The 20,013-nt window shown below is 42.4% G+C and overlaps 1 protein-coding gene across 2 annotated transcripts in view; it reads right to left on the bottom strand.

Annotated features, from left to right (window-relative positions):
• HIPK1 (homeodomain interacting protein kinase 1) overlaps positions 1-19,838 on the bottom strand; it is a 68,599-nt gene extending 48,761 nt beyond the window's left edge. The window contains exons 1-4 of one of the 2 annotated variants that reach the window (XM_080916504.1): positions 19,426-19,838; positions 18,556-18,721; positions 17,737-17,919; positions 11,979-13,816 (exon numbers count right to left, since the gene is read on the bottom strand). In XM_080916504.1, coding sequence (XP_080772630.1) covers positions 12,693-13,816; positions 17,737-17,919; positions 18,556-18,721; positions 19,426-19,614 — 1,662 coding nt within the window. In that variant the 5' untranslated portion in view covers positions 19,615-19,838 and the 3' untranslated portion in view covers positions 11,979-12,692. Of the gene's footprint in view, positions 1-11,978; positions 13,817-17,736; positions 17,920-18,555; positions 18,722-19,425 lie in introns of those variants that run through there. The other variant, XM_080916505.1, reaches the window with a different exon arrangement.
• Between the last annotated feature and the right edge of the window lie 175 nt (positions 19,839-20,013).

A 20,013-nucleotide genomic window follows, 5' to 3' on the forward strand; every position in this document is an offset into this window, starting at 1 on the left:
TCCCAGTCCTCTCCGCACAGCAGCCTCCGAGGTGGTCTAACCGGCGTTTGGTGGCGGTCCGGTTTCTCGCAGTTAGATGTCATCTCAGCTAGTGTGACATCACCCCAAACCAGTGTGATTTCCCCCCTCCAGCACCCCAATCACATCCCAGCGGTTGGGCAGCGCAGGGAGACATTGTCTACTTGGGGATGACCCTGAGGGGGAAGAATTATCTCAGTTTATACTTCGTTTGCTGCCCTGTCGATTTCATGGCAGCATACGGAATTTAGATGCCCCCCACCCCCAATGCTGAAGCGCTCCGGTCGTGGAATCAGTTAGGAAATAAAGTAACTTCTCTGAACTCAGCTCCTCTATGCATGCAGTAAACAAAAATGTTCTTACCTCCCCAGAAGGTAGAAAGGCGGTGGATTCCAGAAAGCTTTCTGGGCATAATTTTCTAAGAAAACCGACCCTGAAAACTAGGTTATCTTGGTAGACAGTTGCCAATTCAGCCTCCAGAGAGTCTGTGGGACTTGATATCCCTTCTGCTTTGTAAAATGTTGATTCTCAGAATGAGGGCCATCTTTAGAGCCGAGTAAGATATAAGAGTAAGGTGTGGTGGTACGTGCCTTTAATCCGGTGGTGCATGAATCCTTTTATCAGGATTCAGGAGGCAGAAGAAGGTGGAGCTCTGTGAGTTTAAGTTTTGGTCTACATAGCGAGGGCCTGTCTAAGAAGAAAAGGATATGGAGAATAAAAGAATTCATGTGTTCCATCATACAGGTACTAAAGTCAGGAACAGTCTGAACCCCAAAAATGACTATCCACCACCATGGATTTTTACCTGTGCCCTGTGAACAGGGATCAGATCTGGGAGAGGCCTTTCTATCTTATATTTTTCAGACCTCATTCATACATCCTTGATTTCTTTGGATCTTCAGATAACAAAATGTTTTCTAGACTATCCTATAATGCCTTTTAAGGAAAGTTGTTTGAGTTTTGAGTTTCTCCTAACATTGAGAATGGGGAAGTTTATTTCCCTGGAGAGCCAGGGTTAGCAAAACGTTCAATCCCACAGGACAGACTCATGTGCATATCTTCACAGAAACTTCCTTCTTGGCTGTTTAGAGAACATCAAGTCCCCATGTTGGGCTGGCCCTGGAAATATCAAGACACAGAGTGAATGAGCCTGCTTAGTTAGCCAAGGGAAAGGCAGAAGCCCTAGCCTGGTGTTGAACAGATCCTGCTTAACAAGAAGGCTGAGTTATTTTGCCCTACCTCACCAGAACTCTAGAACTGGCCTTTAATTTACTCTCAAGTTCTGTCCCTTTTGTGTTTAAAAACATCTCAGATTTTACACGTTGAGCCTTCCCTGACTGTCACCTGCATTCTCGTTAGTACTGTCACCTGCCTGTCTATTTGCACCTTTCTTTTCTTCACATAATTACTCTCTGTTTTCATTGTTCTTAACTCATTTTTTTTTCCATCTGTCTCGGTCTTCAGGAAACTTTTAAAACTTTGGTATTTTTTTTCCTCACTAATGTGGTTCACTCATTCATCCAACAAAGGATGCCAGACTCTCCCTGGATACCAGCTAAAATGAAAGATAAAAGTAAGATACAGTCTTTTCGCTCCCAGAGTTTTAAATCTAGTAAAAAAGAAAAAATGCCATACAAATAGACATTACTTGAATAATGGGGTCAGAGAAGATCATCAGAGAAGAAAATATCTAAGCATGTTTCAGTCAGCAAAGCTTCAACTTTTAGTGCAGCCACAGTCTGCTTTCCACTCAACAAATCTATAGAATATCTCCTACAGCCTGCTTTCCACTCAACTTATCTACAGAATATCTCCTACAGCCTGCTCTCCACTCAACAAATGTATAGAATATCTCCTACAGCCTGCTTTCCACTCAACAAATGTACAGAATATTTCCTACAGCCTGCTCTCCATTCAACTAATCTACAGAACATCTTGTGCAAAATACTGCAGGAATTAAGAGAAAACAGCACAGCCTGTGCGCTAAAGGAACTAACTAGATACAGGATTGGTAAAGCAGGTGGACTGGAATTTTGGAAAGCAAAGACTTGGTCAGAGGAGCTGTAGGTGGTAGTGAGGAGGCCAGCTGGAGTGAAGAAAGACTGGAGAAGGGCCGAACAAGGGGCTCCTCCCAGACAGGAAGGAGTGGGGCTATTAGACATTGGAAAGGCAATGCCTGTAGTCTGTGCTGCAAGTTTGAAGTTACTTTCAGTCAGACCTGGTAACACAGGCCTGTAGTCAAGCACTTGGGAAGTAAAGCTAGGAAGACCTGGAGCTCAAGGCCAGCTTGCGCTATTTGAGAGCTAGTCTCAAAAACTAACAAGTTTTTTGTTTTGCTTTTATAAAGTCACTTCCCAGGAAACAGAGACAAGATAATCTCTGTGGATTTGAGCCAAACCTGGTCTACATAGAAAGTCCCAAGGCAGCTAGAGCTCAAAGTGAGATCCAGTCTCAAAAGAGCACTCAAAGAACTTTGACTTCTATTGTGAGCAAATGCCTTTAGAGGATTTCATCAGGGAATTAGTGTAACCTGAAATAGGGTGCGCCTGCTGCAGACTGGACTGTGTGTTTGGGGAGCAGACAAGAGCAAAGGTGGAAGCAGGGAGAGTACTTAGGAGATGACCCCGGTAGCTCAGAGAAGACAAAGGTTCTTTGGGCAAGGGTGGAGGAGGTGAAATGATGAGAGCAGGGAAGATTTAAGATTGTCTCCAAGTAGAGTTCACAGAATTGGCTGGCTGCATGGGCGGGAAGGGAAATCAAAGAGAAAGGATGGCTGGCACATACCTTTCTGCTGGCCCTCAGGATGCAGAGGTAGGTGATCTCTGTTGAGCTGGAGGCAAGCCTGATGTACATAACACGTTTGAGGCTAACAGAGACCTGCTGAAAAATAGAATGAAAACAACACAGCAGCAGTTCAGTGGAAGCTGGACTGGAGAGATGGCTCCATGGTTAAGAGCACTTGCTGCTTTTGCTGAGGACACAGATTCAATTCCCAGAACCACATGGGAACTCACAATTATCTGGATCTCCAGTTTCAGGGGCTCAAATACCCTCTACTGCTTCCCATGTGATACATATAAACACATGCTGCAAAAAAAAAAAAAAAAGAAAAAAAAAAAAAAAAAAAAAAAAAAGAAAGAAAGAAAGAAAGAAAGAAAGGAAGAAAAGAAAAAGAAAAAAAACACACGGTACATATTTTTATTTATCCTATTCTATGTATGTATTTACTTTTTTGAAAGAAGATCTCACTAGATAAGTACTCCAGACTGGCTTAGAATTCACAGAGATCCTCGTGTCTCTGCTTCCTGAATACAAGGAATAAAGTCATACAACACCTTGCCTGGACTAAACAAACAAACAAATAGATAAACAAAGTGAAAGAATAAGAAATGGACCCTGTTAGAGAAACAGAATGGGATTTGTTGGCAGTGTGGAAGGCCATTAATTGTGTGAGATTATGACATTAACTGGCTTTGATAGTGCAGGCCTGTGATCCTGGCACTCAGGGGCTAAATGAGGAGGATCATGAGTTTGAGACAAGCATGGTGAGATCCTGTATCAAGGCAGATACAGAGGGCTGGAGAGTCAGCTCAGCAGAGGACTGGGTTTGATTTCAGGAATTCACATGGTGGCTCACAACCACATGAGACTCCAGTTCCGGAAGATCCAAAGCTACCTTCTGGCCTCTGAAAGCACCAGGCACATATGCTGGAGGCACAGGCATATGTTAAGACAAAATACTCTCACATATAAATATAACATTTTTTTTAATTAAGAAAGAACTAAAGAAAAGAAGGAAAGTGAGAGAAAGGAGAGAGGAAGAAAAAGAACAAAATAAAAAAGATAGGAGGGAAAAGAAGGAAGGAAAGAAGAAAGGAAGGAAGAAAGAAAGGAAGGATGAAACTTTTGAGGATAGCTATGGTGGCACCCTCCTGTAACCTAAGTACTCAGTTGTCTGAGGCAAAAAGACTGCAAGTTCAGAGCCAGCCTGGGCTACATGGCAAGATGTGGTGTGTCCCTGCACATACACGTTTTTGTTTAATATTGAGTGTTTTCCTCAATCTCTTGCCATCTTATTTTTGAGACAGGGTTTTCCACTGAACCTGGAACTAGACTGGATGGCCAGCAAGCCTTGGGATCTGCCTGTCTCCATCTTCCCAGTACTGGGATTACAAGCACATGCTACCACATTCTGTCTTGCTTGGGTACTGAAGTCCTAAATTCAGATTTCACGTCTGGGATGTCACTGACTGAGCCATTTTCTAAGACCTTGTTTTAAAATAAAAATAACTTGGATGGGTTATTATGATTTATCCAGATGTAGGGTCTTTTTCAGGGGAAGGCTATTTTTACAAGAGGAACAAGGGAATGGCACAATCCTGATACATCATGGGATACGGTCAAGTAAAGACAGGAATTGAAGCTTACAGAAGAGTTATGAGAGTAAAACATTGACCACGCAGGTACTTGAGCAAATCAACTAGGAGCAAAAAAGGCTTCAAGTTCCAGCTCCAGGTATAGAACAATTTCTGTTAATGACAGGGTGGTGAAGAGAGAGATTAAAGCTTTAGAGGAGTCAGGACCTGAGTAGCCACAGCACTGACGTCATCTAGAATGATGGGAGTTATGAAGAAGAAAGGTCTGAGTCAGTGACTCTGGTCTTAAACTAGGAGAGGCAAAGATAGTCTAGCCAGATAGCAGCCACTCAAAGAAGAGGAAGAAGAGACATAAGGGTAGAAGTCAGGAAGCTGCAAGGGGAGCTCTGGGGAGAAAAGTGGTTCCTACATTTTGTGGGATACAGGTAAGGGTAGGATTGGGCTTCATGTAGGTCAGACTGGCCTCAAACCTAGTATGTAGCTGAGGATGACCTTGAACTCTTGATCCTATTGCTTCTGCCTCCCACGTGCTGGAATTACAGGCGTGTTCTATCACATCTGGCAAAATGGCTTGTCTTTAAAAGGCTGGACTGAAAGCAGTGTGCTCAGAAAATAGTCCTTCAATTTAGGCATAGGAGGTAAAGGAGATTATAACAAACTGAAGACAGAGAAATCTGCTCATCAGAGTTAGACCTGACAGCCTGGTGAAGGAAGGGGTAGGTGAGGATAAGACTTTAAGACTTGGGTCTCTGGGTGACTGATTATACGTTGAGCTACAAAGTGCAGGAGTATTTAATTCTGCCATCCTTGGGGTGAGGGTGGGCAGCCAGACTTGTTTCTATATTTCAAGGATATTGCTTCCGAGTGTCATGGCTTGGTACTCTTGATTTCTTCCTAAAGCTTCATATGTTGCAACAGTTTGAGTCATAAAGGTTTGGAATAGCCACTGAGGTACACAGAAGAGGGATCAAGGACATATAAAGATGAAAAGCAGCTTTGATGGTGCCACAGCTACAATTTGTGGTGATACTAGTGTGTGTCCTCTCCCAGTGAGTGGCTCTACCACCCTCATGTAGGAGCTAAAGAAAGAAAACCAGAACTGATCGAAAGCTAATGATTTACAAAGATGATAAAAGACCTTGTAATAAAATTATAAAGACCCTAGAGCCAGACTAAACATTCCCATTCTAATGCTCATCCCAGCCCGCTCTGCACTGTGTTACTCTAGACTTGGGGTCTCTGATCTACCACTATTCTGTCTGCTCGTGCCTTTGTCTGAGGATTTTCCAGTTAAACTGAAATTTATCATCAGTTCCTTCTAATCCTTTTCCACCTGGACAAAAGAATCCCTGAGTGCTTCAGGTAACAGCCCCACTGATTATGACAAACCTAAATCCAGTCAGAAATGTTCTATTATTGAGAGAGATTCAATAAACTGTCTAGAAAAAGAAACAAGGCCAAGATTTGGGGGAACTCTTGTGATCTAGTGGACCATGGATATGTTTAAAGACAAGAAAGCAGGAACTGGCAACATGGCTCAGCTGTTACAAGCATTCGCTTCTCTTTCAGGACACTCCAGTTCATTTCTAGATCCTTTGTTCTGCAGCTCACAACTTTCTAAAACTCCAAGTTCTAGAGAGGTCAATGCCTTTGGCCTCTGTGGGTACTCATGTGCCCACATACTGAGAAATAAACATAACTTAAAGTAATAAAGAAAACATGGTTAAACACAAATGAGATAGTGAAGGCAAGGGGGGATTAATACTTAGTACTAATACTAAGAGACAACTAAACCATTCTGAGAACCCCTCATAGGCAGTGTAGACTCTGGTGATGATGATAAAAAAGAGAAGCATAATCAATGCAGGTATAGGTGGGATGTCCTAGGGAAGAGAGAAGAAGAGCACCAGGAACTCCTAATAAAGGAGTTTCTTTGGGTTCTTGGAGATTCAAGCAATGAACAGGCAACTCCTCATTAATGGTAGCAGCAAAAACATGCATGTGGATTCTCTCATAGAATTACAAGAGCCAGGTGTGGTAGTGTACACCTTTAATCCCAGCACTATGGAGACAGGTGGATCTCTGAGGCCACCCTGGTGTCCCAGGACAGTGAGGGCTACACTGAGAAATCCTGACTTGAAAAAATCAACCAACCAACCAACCAAACAAATAAACAAACACCCAAAAAAACAACTAACCCACAAACCTCATCAAGAGTGCAAAAAGTGGGGCTTGGGAGTTGACTCAATGGTTAAGAGCACTTGCATTTCTCACAAAGGACCCAGGTTCAACTCCCAGAACCCACATGGAGGTTCACCACTTCCTCAATGTGATTGTTTGTATATGCTTGGCCCAGGAAGTGACACTATTAGGAGGTGTGGCGTTGTTAGAGTAGGTTTGTCACTGTGAGCATGAGCTTAAGACCTTCATCCTACCTGCCTGGAAGTCAGTCTTCCACTAGCAACCTTCAGATGAAGATGTAGAATTCTCAGCTCCTCCTGTACCATGCCTGCCTGGATGCTGCCATGCTCCTGCCTTGATAATGGACTGAACCTCTGAACCTGTAAGCCAGCCCCAATTAAATGTTGTCCTTTATAAGATTTGCCTTGGTCATGGTTTCTGTTCACAGCAGTAAAACCCTAGCTAAGACCATGCTTTTGTTTAGAAGACTTTAGATTTGGAAAGCCATGGAATGTTTTAAATGGGGCTTAATGGACTATCCTAGCAGGAATATGGAAGACTTTGTTGCTGTGAGTAATTTGAACTGTGCAGATCTGTCCCAAGAGGTTTCAGTGGAGAAAAACTTCAGTATGTGGCCTGGAGACTTGTTTTTTGTGGTATTTTGGTAAATAATGTGGCTGCTTTTTGCCCTTGTTTGAAGAGCCTGCCTGAGGCTAAGGTGAAGAGACTCAGATTAATTACATTAAGGAAGTCTCAGAAATGCCCATCATAGACTTTGTTCTCTCCTTAAGTCTCATGAAGAGCATTTTAAACAAGCATAGCAAGCTGAGAAAGAAAAAAATATAAAATATATGGTTTGAGTATTAAAGAAGTACCAGGAAGTGAGGCGGAAATGAATCCTATGCTCTAGGAGATAGCAGATTAAAGGATTTGGGGCAAGATCCTCTCCAGCTAAATTTAGATCCAGGCATGGTGATACACACCTTTAATCCCAGCATTATAGGCGAGAGAGCCATGCAGATCTCTGAGTACAAGGTCAATCTATAGAGCAAGATCCAGGACAGCTGAGCTTAGACAGTGAAGGAGTTGGAAGAGAAGAAGCTAGTGATAATGTAATAGGACAAGGGGTCTATGTTCCAGTCACAGAAAGCAGCAGAACTCCATAGCTTCTGCCACATGACTCTGGCTTTAGAGTCAAGAATAGAAGTGACTACTGGGACCATTGATGCTTGTCAGCTGGAACTAAGAAATTAGTGGTGATTAAGAAGAGATTAGCATCACTGAGGTGAAATCTTTTGGGAAGTGTTTTTTGAGAGCACAAAGAGGCTGTGTTCCAGAGATAGCCAAGGTTATACCTCATGCTGCAGCTGTACTTGGTAATATGTAAATGTCACCCAGGTAGTACTGACTTTGAAGGCATGAAGAGGTCATGAAGAGCAGCTGAGGCTTGGCACTGTGAGAGGCCATGGAAGGCCATTCGTGAAGGTACAGCCTCAGTTAACAGTTGACTGCCCAGGATTGAAGGGGTTGTGCAAAGGATTTGAGGCTTGGCACCATGAAGAGAGCCTATGAGAGGCTATTGGTGAAGCCTATTTGCAGCAGAAGACCTCAGTGTATTGGAGATGCCAGTACCATGGATGACCACCAAGAACAGCAGCAGCAGTGAAGTGGATCAACCTGACCTTAGAGTGCTACAGAGGGCAGAGCTGGAGAAGTGATGCCAGCCCTTTGGAGGAGCCCAGAAAGTCATTCGTGGATCCCACACATTGGAACAAGAAGCTGTAACATTGAAGTTGCCTTGAAGACTGCAAGATGTTCGAGATGCCAGAGCCATGGGCTATCTGCTGAGGAAAACTGCTAACAGGAAGTTGATGCACCCCAGGAGAAAGAAGTTTGTTGCAGTCAATAAAGATGAAAAGGAGTTGGAGATCTGAAGAACACTTTGACATCAGACATGGAGATTCAGTTAGGACTTTGTCTAGCTGGTCTCCTGTCTTGCTTTGGGGATTACAGTTAAGTGATTGGATGAATCTCAAAAGAGACCTTGAATTTTGGACTGTTAATGTTGAGACTGCTACAGACTATGGGGACTTTTGAAGTTGAACTAAATGTATTTTTCATTATGGTATGATTAGGTATGGCCCCCATAGATTCATGTGTTTGAACAAGCCTATGGAGGCCAGGGAGTGAAGTGTGATGGCTTGTTTATGCTCAACCCATGGAGTGGCACTATTAGGTGATATGGCCTTGTTGGAGTAGGTTTGTCACTGTGGGCATGGGCTTAAGACTCTCACCCTAGCTGCCTGGAAGTCAGTCTTCCACTAGCAACCTCATGTAGAACTCTCAGCTCTGCCTGTATCAAGCCTGCCTGGATGTTGCCATGTTCCTGCCTTGAGACTGGACTAAATCTCTGTACCTATGAGTCAGCCCAATTAAATGTTGTTCTTTATAAGACTTGCTTTGGTCATAGTGTCTGTTCACAGCAGTAAAACCCTAACAAAGATACTCAGGTACCAAGTAAACATGTGGTGAACGGACATACATTCAGGCAAAAAACACTCATACACAGAATAATTAAGATAAACTTTAAAAAAGAATGCAGAAAGAACTATTTTCCCAGGGCTTACCTTGGAGAACCTAAGTCAGAACCACTTAACTAAAAAAGAAGAGAGCAACCAGCTAACTGCTATGTCTCCTATTTTCTACCATGAAGGGCAATCTAGGTCAGTGGTGAGAAATGGTCCTTCAAAGCCTACCAGGGATATTTCTTTTTTTCCCTGTAAAGGGACTTGAGCCTGTGGAAAAATACAAGTTCTCCCACTGATGATGAAACAAGACACTAATGAATCTGTAGGGAATTGTTTTATGGTACACACACACACACCCTCCCCACTGCCCCAGGCATCTTCCAATCTAATTGTAAGATTGTAGTGTATCTGGGGGTGAGGAGGACAGTTCTTTCTTACATTCTAAAAATAAGAAAATTTTAATTGGTGACTTACAGACAGACGGGACACAGTGCTGTTATATGTGAGAGCTCAGAAATCAAAGCAACTGCACGATTCTGTCAGACATTTTTATTTTAGTAAAATGGTATGGCATATTCTCATTATTAAAGCATAAAAATACCCCAAACTAAATTCCTCAAAGCCTTTCCTTCTGCTCTCATCTGCATTCATGTGGATGCCTTCTCAAGGAACATGCGTGACACAGCATGTACTAAAAATGGGTAGGGCCCTGGCTGCTAGAAGATAACGGTATGGTGGCCCCGATGCTAGGTAGAACCTACTTTATCTCTTCCAACCACCTGTCGGTCAACCAGAAGTGAGAGAGCTAAACACATTTTAGAGAAGTGTGAGCATGAAACATTATCAAACCATTATTCCTAAACATCAATGGACAATACAAGATGAACTGACTCACATTAATGTGTTAACCTGTCTGTCATTCTCGTGATTCATCCGAACTTGCTATCATCTTCTGAAAAAATAATGAAAACTTTTCTGGATGGCATTTTGTCACACTCTGCATCAAGAATGGAAAACAGTAATTCCTTAATTCTAATAATTTACTCCAAGGATATAAATTAAGATGCAAGATAGATGCATAAATGTTCATAGTAGGGCTGGAAATGTAGCTCACTGGCAGGGTAGTCGCCTGTCATGCTCAATGCCCAGAGTTTGAGCCCCAATATTGCCAAAAGATCATTGTAATATGCATAATCAAGGACAGTGTAAAGAGGCTGGAGATGGCTCAGCAGTTAAACATTTGTTGCTCTTGGAGAGGAACCCCATGTTCAGTTTCCAGTACACACATGGTGGCTCATAACCATCCATAACGCCAGTTCCAGGGGATTCAATACTCTATGCTGACTTTCATGGGCACCAGTCACTGCACATAACATATATAGGGGGAAAACACTTTTACTCATAAGTAAATCTAAAGATTTTTTAAAAATCAGTACACAAATGTTGAATACTATGAGAATGATTTATTAAGTTAGATCCTATTAAGAAAGCATTTTTTGATAATGGCATTTTGAATTCCAATTAAGGAATTAAGTGATATGCAGAATTTAAAATCATATACAATATTATTCTAACCCTCTCCCCTTTTTAGTACTGTTTATAGGCAAGCATGGCAGCCAGTCAAAGGACAACTTTATGAACTCAGTTCTCCTTTTTCATTTTTATGTGGTGGGTTCTGGGAATTGAATCCAGTTCACCAATTTATGTGGCAAGTGCTTTTACCCACTGAGCCATCTCACTGGCCTCTTTAAAACATTATTTAAGAATTATTTTTAATTTATGGGTATTGTGTGAGACTGTACAAATTTGTGTGCAGTTGTTCAGAGGTCAGAAGGCATCAGACCCCTGGAACTTGAGTTATGAGAAACCCGATGTAGGTGCTGGGAACCAAACCCAGGTTTTCAAGAACAAACTACAGCTCTTAACCACTTAAGAGCTTAAGAAAGACATCTGTTCAGCACCCTTTGTATGTGCACACACATGTGAAGTATCCTAATTCTGAAAATGTTCAGGTTTAACACATTTATATCCTCAGAAAGACTAGAAAAATCCCCATCAACTAGTCAACATAGAAGACATTTTACTTTGTATTTTCACAGAGAATTGTTTTGATGACCACAGCCCCCCCCCCCTTTTTTTTTTTGGGCATTCAGGATAGGATAGAATCTAGGATTTTAGCTTGTTAAATACCTATAACCTCTAGTTATGAAAACCAATATTTGAAATACTGTCATGTGCCAGGCAATGAGCTAGGGAATTTTACCAATAATCTGCATAGCAATCATGGGAGGTAGGCATCTCAGCCCCCACGTTACAGCTGAGTAAGGCTCCTTTATTTGAACAATTTGCCATGTGCCCTGGATCCCAGCCAGCCAATGTCCAGGTTTCCTGTTCAACCACATGCCTCACCTGCTTCAGTTCCTGTGAAGCCCTTAGAGGTTTATATAGGAAGGTCACTGACAAAAACAGAACCAAGTACAGTGTGTCCAAGAACAAAGTCTTATTTTGCTCACTAAACTTCACTTCTCCCTCCCAAAGCAGCAAAGCTCCTCCATCTTTCCTAAGGGTAAGAGATGGTTTTCTTTGTTAAGGCTCATGGTTCCACCCTAAACTGCTTCTCGCCTGCACCCCCCTCCCCCCAGAGCATATCTCCTATGGCTGTGCTATCAGCTGCCTGGTTTATTGGCTTGGCCTGTTGTCAGGTCAAGAGCAGGGCAGAGCTGCACTCTGACCAGTTCCAGCCAGCTGGCTCCTTGGTCTCTCCCCAGGATACTAAGACAAACAAGCTCTGTGCTCCGGCTTCCTAATTCAAACTTGTGGGGGTGGGAGTAAAATCCCAGCTATGTGAACAATCAGAGAATATTTGGCAGGACAGTTGATCTGTAGCTTTAACAAAGTAGTGTCTCCAAGCATCCAGTAGCTCTGACCTATTCTAAACCTTAAAGCTCAGCTTATTCCATGCACCACCTCCAAATGGCTATGTTCCAGATGGATGTCTCATGACAGTTACTAAACTCCATCACGAAGGAGGAAGGTGTTATTTTCATAACACTGTTTCAGTGCCTCTTCATGGTTTCCTGTTCACTCCGAGAGGCAGAGACAGGAAGTTACTTGGTTAGGGTCATGTCACAGCAAGCCAATGACAGTCAGGGTTAGAACATGCAGCTCCACACTCCCATTCTATCCTCCAGCACCAGGAATTCCAATCTAAAAACAAATACCTACAGATTTTTATCTGGAAAGAGACTGGGACCTGACAAATGAAAAAACAATGGGACAAGCCTGGCCCTTTTTCAGACTGTTTTTTCCACTCAAACAAACAAAACACATGTTGATAAAGGCTTGAGAAAAACTGGGTTAAGCCAAGTAGAACAAATTAAATTGCTAGAGAACTTCTAAGAACTTTTAATGTGCTTATGAACACTGAATAATTTATATAATGAAAACTGTTTCTTACATATAATAAAATTAAACAATAGTGTGCTATATAAAACTAAGAGTTTCATAGGCACTAGGGTGTCATAAAAAGCTTCAAGAGCTACTCAGGGTGAGACACAGGATTGTAAGGAAGACACCAAGCCGACTTTTGCTAGTCATCATCTACTGTGTTCTTAACTGCAGGGTTGGTACACTGGACTCTTCGGTGTTTTTCCACTTGCTGGTCAATGTTCCTGGAAGAAAACCCTGCTTGGAGGAAATCCACAGGAGTAAGAAGGTATTTTAGTGCCAGACCCCTGAAAGGAAACCTCGCTTTTGGGAAATCCACTGGAGTAAGAAGGTATTTTAGCGCCAGGTCCTTGGCCTGGGGAGCTAGACAAGTGGCTCTGCTAAGGTGAGCTGGGGGAGAACCATAGCCTGTACAGCCACTGCCTCCTCTTGACAGCAATGGGGACCATAAACCAATTTCCTCCTTGGTTTCTGGAAAGAGAAATTTATCTACAGACTGGAATTGCACTGAAAATTCCAATGGGGCAGTCAACATAGTTGCCATCTTGTTGGAGTCACAAGAAAGAACTGGCTCATCACATTCTTTCCTGCAGAAGTCTGGGAACAACTGCTTCCTGGCCTGCATAGGATGGGGGCAAAGCCTTCCAAGGTGCCTAGCCCAGGGAGAGAGATTCTCTTTTTTGTGCTTCTTTGAGTCTTTGTTAACTTTAACCTGATTAACTGTCTCTTCAGGGGATTCAAACACAACACCCCGGATTCTTGGCCTCTTTAGCCTCCTCTCTAACTGGCAAAGCACATTTGTTTTCCTAGAGGAGGAACTCATGTATTTCTGTACAGAGTGTGGAATCAGAGGCATAGGAAGCCTAGGACTCAAGCTGTCCTGAAAGAACTCTCCACAAGGCTGCTGATGGACTATGGGCACTACCTGGCAAGGTCTCAGAGCTGCAACAAAAGCACGAAGCTCAGAGTAGGATGAATGGTCAGAGTAAGGGATGGTGTAGATACTGGGGTGAGGGCTTCGTATTTTCCGGCTTGTGGGAAGAATAGCAATGGTAGGGTGAATCTGGTTCCACTGAAGCATTGCAGAATGGCAAATCTCCATATGGTCTACAGCATGGATGCGCCCAGCTTGTTCCTCAACTGTGAACACGTCTGCCAGGCCCAGCAACTGTACCAACTCCAGGCGTTGAGGACTCAATACCACCCAGGTCCGAAACTCAAGGGCTAGCTGCTCCAGCAGTGATTCTTTTCCTAGACTATAGAGTCCTAAATTTTGAGAGAAGAGAAAGAAAAGAATGAAGGTATTAAAGACTCTTGATCAACCAAATGTTTAGCAAAACCACATACAATTTATGGAAGTTTATCAAGGAGATGCATTTAAGATATACAGCAGATGCCTGTGTGACACACACACAAATAAATCTATTTAATGTTTTTCAGTTCAAAAAGAGAAGACATCTACCAAGCTTCAGGCACTGTGGAAACAGATTAAGGTTTCAGTTCTCCAGGGTGTCATCCAACTGAAGACTTAGAAACAATGCAATGAAGGGTAATTTCACACACAGGCACACAGTGTCATGAAAGACAAAGAGGGGCCGGAGAGATGGCTCAGCGGTGAAGAGCACTGACTGCTCTTCCAGAGGTCCTGAGTTCAATTCCCAGCAACCACATGGTGGCTCACAACCATCTGTAATGGGATCTGGTGCCCTCTTCTGGTGTGTCTGAAGACAGCTACAGTGTACTCATATAAATAAAATAAATAAATCTTTAAAAAAAAATAAAAATAAAAGGCAGAGAAGAACAGCTGCCAGGTGATGAAATTAGGAAAAGCTTCTGTAAAATGACAGATGACAACTGAGTCAGGTCTGATTTTGGGGATGGGTGGGGAAAAGAACAACACGTTTTCATTTAATTAAAGAAACTCACTGTACAATCTAGAGGCTATTTATTTATCTATATCTATAAAGCCATGAAGTCATAGATCAGCCCAGGCTTTCCATCAGCTTCTACAAAGTGTGTTCCTCTGTCCAGCACAGGTAGGCAGCTCACTGAACCCAGCTCTCTTCCTCTCTGGCTTTTATTTTTCTGATCATTTTCCTTCACCTGTTCTGTATGTTGTCTCACTCTACACAGTGCTTTATGTGCTCAATGTGCATCAGTTCTCTTAGCAGGAGTCTTATCTTTACCTTGGTGTTTACAGCAATGCCAATAGCATGCTGTGTAACACCACAGACTCATGAGCTCTGCCACTGTAACACTTCTCCCTGCCTGAACATCTGCATAGACATGCCAAAGGAAAAACTCCATGTTTTCCAAAAGGCTCAGAGACTATATATCAGGTATGTTTTCTCCTTCCCTCTATGCTTGTCATCTATGCAAATTAATGGAAGACGATGATTCTGGCGGAAAGGAAGCTGAGCGATATCTTACAGGATGGATCAGGGCTAGCCAGCAAAGGCAGGGTAGAGTGGAAAGCATCATAAGGACCCACCTGAATGTTACTAAAGTGGAGGTGGTTAGTGAGACATATCACTAGAAAGGCAAGCCAAGGTCTTTTGTTAGTGGACCTTCAAAGTACTAAAATTTCTGTAGATGAAGTGGAGGTTGATGAACAGTGTGACGTAGGAAAGTGACAAATTTTTATCACCATAATACTATGACTTCATAAAAAAATAACAGTAATCTCATCAAAAACCTGGATGATTAGTCAGAAGAAGAAGTTCCATCAAAAGGTACTCACATAGAAAGAAATGCAGACCTGAACTTTAGCAATGGCTGTGGTGACAGATATGGGAGTTGCTACTTAACACTTGTTCTCTTAAAACTTTACTGTTTCACAACTAAATTGTTAACTCCTTACAAAAATGTTTGTTTTATATCTACTCCCTTTGATTATGATTAAAATTTCACTTATGAGGCAAAATAGTTGTTTTTCTGCTTTCTATACATCTTTTTTCTTCTCTGGGTCCTTCCTTACAAGAGGCCCTAAAAGTCAGACACCACCTTTTATTCAGATTTATATCCCCATCACCTACAAAATACATGGTACATTACAGGGCTTATTATATATTTGCAAAATTAATCAAGCCCTACCACAGGCAGTCTCCTAACCAGCTGTGCTGCTCTTGAGAAAATTCTGCATGGTAAACTTCAAGAATAGTCAATAACAGTATTTCTTCATGAGTAGTTGAGTAATCCTGACGGTAGGGAGTATTTCTCAATCAGTTTGGTAGTTACCCTGGAAGGTAGTTTTTTCATTATTTTTATTTAAGGTCAAATTTGACCTTTCAGAGTTGGGACATATGCTTTAAGATATTCATTTTTCCTCTTTTAAGAACCATTAATTTTAAGGACACGCAAAGAAATTATTTAGAACAAAATCTGTTATTTTTTAAATAAGAAAAGCTGATTTTCATAAACTATCTCTTAAAAGCAACTTCAAAAGAGTCCCAAAAATACTGTATACTACAGCGGAGTCACTAGGACAAGCAAACAGCTGGGCTGTTTCTTGTTTTGTTTTTTTATTTAAAGATTTATTTATTTTGAGTACACTGTAGCTATTTTTCAGACAGAAAGAAGAGGGCATCCGATCTTATTACAGATAGTTGTGAGCCACCATGTGGTTACTGGGAATTGAACTTAGGACCTTTGGAAGAGCAGTCAGTGTTCTTAACCACTAAGCCATCTCTCCAGTCCCAGCAGCTGTTTTTGTTTTTTTTTTTTTTTTTTTTTTTAATGCATCTATTTAAAGCATAGCAATCATAAATTCACTTTGCAAATATTTAACTATCTCTTTTCCAGGCATTATGTATGCACTTGAGATAGAGCCCTAAGAAATAAAGAGCGAAAGGGATAACATTTGAAATGTAAATACTGAGAATATCCAATAACAAAAATCATAAAAAAAAAAAAAACAAAAAACAAAAAAGAAAGAAAGAGCCTTGTTATGGTAGAACCTACATTCTAGCAGAAAAACAGTAAAAATAAAAAGGAATAAACATGGAAACTCTGAAATCTATATTAGGAGACAATTAAGTGGAATACTGTTCCTCTTCAACTTAAAACCATTCAACAGCTCTTTATAGAGATTAGAATCAGGTTCAAAATAGTTCAACACCACTCCAACCCCATTGCCTTTCCAGCCTCCTTGCATGCTACACATCTGTCACACTATTTGCTACTTCTCTAAGTTTCCTCCTACTTTTCTTCTTAAAAATATTTATTTATTTATTTAATACGCATGTGTGTGAGCCTGAGTGTGTATATGTGTACCACATGTGTGTAGGGACCCTCAGAGGTGAGAAGAGGCACTGAATCCCCTGGAACTAGAGTTACAGATGGTTGTGAACCACCAGGTAGGTGCTGGGAACTGAATCCAGGTCGTTGAAGAGAAGTCTATGTTCTTAACCACTGAGCAGTCCCCTCCAGCCCTCTTAGTTTCTTTTTGTTGTCTGTTTTGTGTTTTTCTTTCTTTTTTTTTTTAAAGATTTATTTATTATATATAAGTACACTGTAGCTGTCTTCAGACACACCAGAAGAGGGCATCAGATCTCATTACAGATGGTTGTGAGCCATCATGTGATTGCTGGGAATTGAACTCAGGACCTCTGGAAGAGCAGTCAGTGCTCTTAACCTCTGAGCCATCTCTCCACCCTTGTTTTGTGTTTTTCAAGACAAGGTTTCTGTGTAGCCTTGGCTGTCCTGGAACTTTCTCTGCCTGCTTCTGCCTCCTTAGTGCTGAGATTAAAGGGATGAGACACTACTGCCCAGCCCTTAAGGGTTTCTTTAGGATTTTGTTTGGGAGTTCACATGTGTGTGTATGTGTACATTACAAGGGACATAGCAATGGCATATTTTAAAATGTACAGAATACACTGGGAGGTGATAGATTTAATTAATGATAAAGCTGGGGGGCGTGTTGAAAACTGAGGATGGCGGGCAAGTTCAATTTTTTTTTTTTTTTTTCCTTTTTGGAACTCACTATGTAGACCAGGCTGCTGCTGTCTCCTGCATGCTGGGATAAATAGTGTGGTCCACCAACCCAGATGGGAGGTTCAATTTTAAATAAGATAATCATAATAGGTTTTACAAGAAAGGTGAGACCAGCACAAAGACTTGAAAACAATGAGGACCTTCAAAGAATTTAGATTCACTAAGCATGAATGGAAGAAAAAGGGATGGCTCACCAATCTTTACTTTGTGTTGGGGGAACTGTCGGATTAGCTGGACAATCTGCTGAGTAGCTTCTTGTCGAGAAGGAAGAACCAGGGCTGGATTGCAATTAGTGTTGTCTAGATATAAAGTATGAATCTGTTTCCCCAGGATCAGAGCAGGCTCCTTCAACATGGATGGTGTATATCGAAAATCGCCTGCAAGAATATATGGGGTATGAGAAGTGGGCAAAAAGCTAAGGCTAGAAGACAAGCCCCTCCTACCTTGAGTAACAGATGGGGATTGGTTACTCTAAAAGACAAGCCCCTCCTACCTTGAGTAACAGATGGGGATTGGTTACTCTAAAAGACAAGCCCCTCCTACCTTGAGTAACAGATGGCGATTGGTTACTCTAAAAGACAAGCCCCTCCTACCTTGAGTAACAGATGGCGATTGGTTACTAGTTTATGCAAAACTGTGTCCTGGTAGTGAACTGTACAGTTTGGCTTCCTTATGAAAATGCCTCTAGCCTACTCTTGGGGGGGGTCTTTTGTTGGTTTGCTCTTTTTCTTGAGTGACAGGGTTTTTCTACATAGGCTGGGTGTCCTAGAACTTACTAAGTAGACCAGGCTGGCCTTGAATGCACAGAGATCAGCCTGTCTGTGCCTTCCAAGTGCTAGGATTAAAGGCATGCATCACCATGGCTCTCTTGCTCTTGTGATTTTACTTAACAAAGGTTGGATGGTCAAGAAGTAAGAAATCAGTTGGAAAGGGTCACTGTGCCTGTGTGGGATAAAGCTATTTTTCTGGGTGAAGGTAGCTAGAAAGTGTGAGGGATATCTTGGGAGGCTCACCTGTGTAGAGAATTGTTCCAAAGTATCCTTCAAAGAGAAACATTACAGAACCAGGACAGTGATTGGCATCTATGAGGGTTACAGTCATGGTTTCTTGCCCAGTTTCATCTAGAGGTAGTACATAGTTCTCGCCAATCTCTAGAGCTCGGATCCACTGCTTAGACACCTGAGGAAAACAATTGGTTACCCTAGTAATCATGGACTCATCTCCTGCATCAGAGACTAACATTCATCAAGGAAAGCTGACCAAGTTTTGAATCACTCTCATATAAGCTGTTACAAGAATTCCTAAGGGATCTATCCTTCCTCTTCTGTCTCCCACCCTTTGTACAGATTTAAACTCAGAATCTGAAAACAGTCTAAATAAAGATTCTCAAACCTTCTCCTATCAAAATAATCCCAGCGCCATGGGTGGGAAACAACTGTCAGAAAAAAAAAATTCTAGTCCTATCAGCCACATCTACTGACTCAGACAAGATGAAGAGATGTTAGATAATATGTATTTTTATCTAGCACATTAGATGAATTATTGGGGGTGGGCGATAAGTGTTGGGGATCTAACTTTGGGTTTTTGCATACATTAGACAAGTGTTCTATCACTGAACTTTATCCTCAGTCTGGTAGATTTTTAAAAACAAATTAGGAAAATACTGGTCTAGTGTTTAAGATAGGAATAATTTCCGCGTCTAAACTTACAGATAAAAACCTCCAGTCAGTTGATTAGAAGCCAGTCTTATTCTGAGATCAATCCCCACATTTGTAAAAATTCAGACCTTATGGGTCACTCGGTGATCCCCAAGCTGTGACAGATCAGAAGTTCCCACCCAGATTCCTGGACTAGGTTTCAGGGACCAAATCTAGCCCCAATACCTGCAGGCGACGATGCAAGAGGTGGGCAGTGATGGGAGAGCAGTAGAGGGGCCGTGCCCAAGTGCTAGACAGGCCCACCGTGTGGTCACAGTGCATGTGGGATAAGAAGAAGAGCCGCGCGGTACCAGCTCGGCGCAGGCTCCAAAAGTCCACAGCAATGGGCGTTTGGGGGATTACGACCCCGTTCATGGTGGCAAAGTCTAGGAGTCACCCAGTGGGGTCTTCGCGGAAACCGTACTCCTGAGTGAGGCTTCCACTACAGCCTCCCAATGACATGTGGACTCAAGGACAAGACCAGAAGCACTAAAGGAAAATCATCCCAGAAATGGAAGAAGCCAGAGTGAGGGGGAGAAGTGGCCGCGTTCGGGACGGCCAGGGCGAAAGCGCCCAACGCGGAAGAAGCCCGGAGAGCATCGCTCACACCCGCGCGCGGGAGCCCAGGCCCAGTCCGTACTTTGTCAAAGCGCGCGCGGCGGCGGGGAAACAGACTCTAGTAGCTGATTTCCGATGGCCGGCCGCGGCTCCGACACAGAGAGCAGCGCGCTTGCGCCGAGAGGAGAGTGGGTGGAGGAAGGGCGTCCTCGGGTC

Source organism: Micromys minutus (genome assembly GCF_963924665.1).
Source record: "Micromys minutus genome assembly, chromosome: 4".
Classification (NCBI taxonomy): Eukaryota; Metazoa; Chordata; class Mammalia; order Rodentia; family Muridae; genus Micromys; species Micromys minutus.